The following is a 5,665-nucleotide window of genomic DNA, read 5'->3' as shown; positions in this document are numbered from 1 at the left end:
TCACAGGCGAGATGCCCACACGGTGCTCTCTCCTGGTGACCTTACCTTTGTTCTTTCTTGGTTTCTTTTTTCCTTGCAAGTTCGAACACCTTTTTCATGGTCTGGCTGCCTTGTGTGGACATACGCAGCATTGTTGGAGCCCCATAGTTCTCAGGAGATTAGCGAGACAAGGTGAGGGAGGAAATGTATTTTATTAGAGCAACCTCGAATAGCAACAGAGAAGAGGATTGAAGCCCAAAACAGTGGAAGTCCATAGCTACTACAACCTTGTTGTGCAAATGGAAACCTGACTTCAGCTTCCAACTGGCAAAGCATTTTCTGTTGCCTGCGTTAGCTCAGCAAGAAGTTTCTCCTACAGCTTCGATCGAACAGGTTAATCAAACTTTTCAGGATCTCTTTTGTTGTCACCCCATAAATGATGGGGTTTAACATGGGGGGAATGAGCACGTGGCTGTTGGCCAGGAGGTTGAGAATATAACCAGGCATGACATCCCCATATTGGTGTGCGGAAGGGGAGAAAAAGGAAGGTGGGTAGAACATCAGGATGACACAGACGTGGGAACTGCAGGTGCGCAGGGCCTTGAGCCGGGCACCCTTAGAGGGGAGCAGGAAGACGGCCCTGAGGATCAGCAGGTAAGACATAGCAATGAGCACAGCATCCAAGCCAAACGCTGAAATACCCACAGCGACGCCGTACCAGAGGTTGACTGTGAGGTTGTCGCAGGCCAGCCGGGCCACGGTCATGTACTGACAATAGGTTTGTGGCAGGAAGTTGGTTCTGCAAAACCTCAGCCGCATCACGAGAAATATGAAAGGGAAAATGAGACAGAAACTCCTTGTGAGAACCGCCAGCCCGATCTTCCCGATCACAGGCTTGGTGAGCAGGGTGGTGTATCTCAGGGGGTTGCAGATGGCAACGTACCGATCAAACGCCATGGCCAGCAGGATGCCCGACTCGGAGATAAAAATGACATGGACGAAGAACATCTGGGTGAGGCAGGCAGCAAAAGAAATTTCTCCTGCTCTGAACCAGAACACGGCCAGCATCTTGGGCACTGTGGTAGTCGACAAGAGCAGATCAGCAGCAGCCAGCATGGAGAGGAAAAGGTACATGGGCTCATGGAGGCTTCGCTCTGTCGCTATGATGTAGAGGAGCAGAGAGTTCCCCAGAAGTGTTGCAATGTACATCAGACAGAAGGGGACGGCGAGCGAGACCTGAGACTCCTCCGTACCCGGGATGCCGGTCAGGATGAATGTAGCGGGGGGAAAAACGCTGTGATTGTCGGCTGGCATCCTACACCGTCCCCTGGAGCTTCTCTTCCGTTTCTAGGAGCTAAGAGCAAAATCGAAAATCAGTGAGACCTGGAGAGGCAGGTGGGATCAGAGTGCAACTGGGGACAGAAACAGAGACATCATCAAAGCTTCCTGGTGTGACTGCAGCCTCTTGGGTGGGACCGTGGAGCAGACACACTCTCCTGCTACAGAACGTCTCCATTTCAGGAATGGGAAGATGATTAGGTCATGCAGGACGTACCCTACTGGGGTTGCTGTCCTCAACACTATCTCTCCTCTTCCTCTTTGCTACTGATGCTCTCAGAGTATAAGTATGTAAGAACGGCCAGACTGGGTCAGACCAAAGGTCAATCTGGCCCAGTCCCCTGTCTTCCAACAGTGGCCAATGCCAGATCCCCAGCTGGCCATTCCTACCCATCCTGTCTAGTAAGTATTGATGGACTTATCATCCATGAATGTCTCTAGATATTTTTTGAATCCTATTAAAGTCCTGGTCTTCACCACATCCTCCGGCAAGAAGTTCCACAGGTTCACTATATACTGCATGAAGAAAAATTTCCTTTTCTTTGATTTAAACCTGTTATTTCTTAATTTCATTTGGTGACACCCTAATTCTTTTTATATGGAAATAAGTAAATAATTGTTCCTTAGGCACTTTTTCCATGTCAGTCATTATTTTATATTTCATAACCGTTTCCCCCCTTAGTCTCCTCTTTTCAAAGATGAAAAGTCCAAATCTTTTTAATCTCTCTCCATTTGGGACCCGTTCCAAGCCCCTAATCATTTTTGTTGCCCTGTTCAGAACCTTTTCCCATGCCAACATGTGTTTTTTGAGATGAGGCGAACGCACCTGTTCACAGTATTCAAGATGTGGGTGTCCCATGGTTTTATAGAGAGGCAATAAGATATTCTCTGTCTTATTCTCTATCCATTTTTAATGACTCCTAACATTCTATTTGCTTTTTTGACTGCCGCTGCACATTGAGTGGGTGTTTTCAGAGAACTATTCACATGCCTCCAAGTTCTCTCTCTCGAATAGTTGTAGCTAAATGAGTGCCCATTATACTGTACGTATACGAACACAATGTATAGTTGGGATTATTTTTTTCAATGTGCATCACATTACATTTCATTTGCCATTTTGTTACCTAATCACTTAGTTTGGAGAGTTCTTTTTGAAGCGCTTCACAGTCTGCTTTGGTCTAAACTATCTTGAGCAGTTCAGTATCGTCTGGAAATTTTTCCAATTTGCTGTTTAGCCCTTTATTAATTAGTTATTAATTAACTAATTCTCCAGATGATTAATAAATAAGTTGAATAGAAGTCGCAGTACGATCCCTTGCGAGGCACCACTTGAGAGGCAGAGACCTCTCTCCATTCTGAAAACGGACCATTTATTCCTACCCTTTTTTTCCTGTCTTTTAACCAGTTATCAATCCATGAAAGGACCTTCCCTCTTATCCCATAACAACTTACTTTGCTTAAGATCCTTTCGTGAGTAACTTTGTCAAAGGCTTTCTGGAAATCTAAGAATGCTATCTCCATTGGATTCCCCTTGTCCGCATGTTTGTTGACCCCCTCAAAGAACTCAAGTCGATTAATGAGACGTGATTTCCCTTTACCGAAATCATTTTGACTTTCCCTCAACAAATTCTGTTCATCTATGTGTCTGACAGTTTTATTCTTTTCTATAGTTTCTATTAATTTTCCCAGCCCTGGCATTAGACTCACTGCTCTGTCATTGCCAGGATCACCTCTAGAGCCCTTTTTAAATATTGGCATCACATTAGCTATCTTCCAGTCATTAGGTATGGAAGCTGATTTAAAGAGGACAAGTTACAAACCATAGTTAATAGTTCCACAATTTGAAATTCGAGTTCTTTTCGAAATTTCAAAACTCTTGAGTGAATGCCATTTGGTCCCAGTAACTGGTTACAGTTACTTTTACGAATTTGAGCCCAATCCTCATCTAATGACAGCTCGATCTGGGACAATTCCTCAGATTTAACAATGAGGAGTCCTGTGGCACCGTATAGACTAACAGGTTTATTGGAGCATAAGCTTTTGTGGGCAAAGACCCACTTCCTCAGATGCATCAGAAATGGCAGAGAGATCAATAGTGACACATTTTTAAAGTGCTTGTGCACAAACGGTTGATCTGTGGTGCCTGTTCTAACCACCTTCCTCTCCTCTGCGTGGCACAGAATGGGTCCCTTGTTTTTTCCGGGGATGGAGGGGAAGCTGCCGGGTCTGTAGCTCTGTGGTTTCTTCTATCCTTTTTAAAACTTGGACACAATATTTGCTTTTGTGCAGCCTCCCCAAGCACTAGGAGTTCTCAAATATAGTAGCCAAAGACTCTGCAATTACCTCAGCCACCTCCCCCAGCCCCCTCAAAGGCATCAGATCTGACCCCAGGGACGTGGGCCTGCCCAGCTTTTCTAAACAGTCCTGAACCTGTTCGCTCTCCGCTGAGGGCTGCCCGCCATCCGGAAGCTTCCCTGGTCTGGGAAGCACCTTCATTAACGCCACAAAGCTCAGCTGCGTGAGGCAGCACGTGCAGCCCAGCCGCCCCCGACACCGGCTACAGAGAGATGCCATGACAGAAGGGGGCACGTCGGGCTCACCCAGCCCTGGTCATCGGTGACTCCTGGGCTCCACGGTGGAACAGTCCCAGCTCTGCCCTTTGCCCAGCCACAGTGACTGACGGGCCGTGTCCCTGCGTGAAGACGCGGGAGGGGGTGAGGGGATGGCAAGGCTGGAGGGGATCCCAAAGGAGGTTCCCTCTGACCAGTCCCGTTAGCCGAGAATAGCCCAGCCCAGCACCGCTGAGCCCCACAGCCAGTGCCCCCCTGACTCCTGTGGGAGAGGGTCAGTGTCACCCAAACCCGCAGCCTGACACTGACCCTCCGCGCCAGGCCAGGGGCGTGTGCTCAGGGCCAGGGGCTGCCGTGCTGCCCTGCAGTACGAGGGAGGCAGCCCCGTTCCAGCCAACCCCCCTTCCCACATTTCCTAGGGGCCAGGGGTTTCCAGCCGCCCCGGGGCAGATCCCTGCCCTGCCCAGGACTCACCAGGCTCCTGCCCCGGCCGGGATGAGCGGTCGCTGCCTGGACACAGGGAGCTGCAGGGATGGGGAAGCCGCACTGAGCAGGGCTGAGGGACAGGGGTGTTTATACAGCAGCCCTGGGAATCCCAGCGGGGGCTCGGAGCCAGCAGGGAGCCCCGGGGACCTGGCCACTTAGACTGACTCAGGTGGGAAACAGCAGCCGAGAATTAACCCTTTCCCCTCCCTGGCTGTGTCTGAGCCTGTCTCTTGTTGTATGTTATTCAGAAAGGTTGTGGTGTTGCTGAGGCCCCCAGCAAAGGCTGCCCTGTTCTTTGACACCAGCTGCCAGCTCACACCTGACACACTCACCACCCCACACTTATGGAAAATCTGCCTGTAACATGTGCGTGTGGCATGTAAGTTGTGGGCAGACAGCTTGTACCTGGCCAAGCCTCATGCGCAAGCCACAGTTACGCCAGAAGGTCCCACCTGTGACCCAGTGATTTATGGACAGGGAGTAGCAGTTAGTCACCAGGGCACAGTGTGAAGGTGACGGCCCTTCCAGGAGGTGTTGTCAACCCACCATGGCTGGCAGGGGAAGTAACTCCCGCCTCTGTGGTCCAGCCCGGCTCCTTCACAACATGGATGGTGGAAACCCCTCAGACAACTGGAACCAATCGACCACGCTTGGAAGTAGATGCAGGCACTTGACCACCGAGGGGATTGTCCTGCCCACAGACAGGGGCAAAAGTTTGCTTCGGTAAAACACAATTTCTTGCAATGTCTTTCAGGTCCTGTACTATCCCAGCCCCCTCCTGCAGGGCAGAGGACCCGTAAGAAATGTCCGTGTGCGATTGAGTGCTGGAGGGGTTCGGGGCAGACGGTTGGGTGTGTGGAGGGTGCAGACGGGGCAGATGAGGATTTTGCAGGGTCCAGGGCAGCACAATTTCACGGGCTCCCCCTTTGACACGGTGCATGCACGGGGCTTCTTGAAGTGCGGGGCTCGGGGCGGCCGCCCCGCTCGCCCTGCCCTGTATCCGCCCCGGGGTGCAGACATGATGGCAGGGTGCTGAGGGTGCACGGGGGTGCGGGAGTCAGGGTTGGAGAATATGAGGGGCTCAGGGCAGGGGGTTCAGATATGTGGGGGGCAGGGTTCAGGGAAGGGGGCTGGGGATATTGGGGTGTAGGATTCAGAGTCGGGATGTTGGAGGGACTTGGGGCAGAGGGTTGGATGTATGAGGGGCTCAAGCCAGGAGGTGCAGGTGGCAGGGGGTTGGGATGTGGGGGAGAAGCATGTGGGGGGGTGTGACGGACCGGCCCAAACCGGGC

General features: G+C 51.2%; 1 protein-coding gene across 1 annotated transcript; it reads right to left on the bottom strand.

Annotated features, from left to right (window-relative positions):
* Positions 1 to 330: 330 nt before the first annotated feature.
* LOC102443516 (olfactory receptor 52B2-like) lies at positions 331 to 1,293 on the bottom strand. The gene has a single exon (XM_075922577.2). It carries the CDS (start codon positions 1,291 to 1,293, stop codon positions 331 to 333), a length of 963 nt encoding a protein of 320 aa, XP_075778692.2.
* Between the last annotated feature and the right edge of the window lie 4,372 nt (positions 1,294 to 5,665).

This window comes from Pelodiscus sinensis, chromosome 1, assembly GCF_052426305.1.
Source record: "Pelodiscus sinensis isolate ZL-2025 chromosome 1, ASM5242630v1, whole genome shotgun sequence".
In the NCBI taxonomy this organism is placed as follows: domain Eukaryota; kingdom Metazoa; phylum Chordata; order Testudines; family Trionychidae; genus Pelodiscus; species Pelodiscus sinensis.
This window is presented reverse-complemented; position numbering and strand designations above follow the sequence as displayed.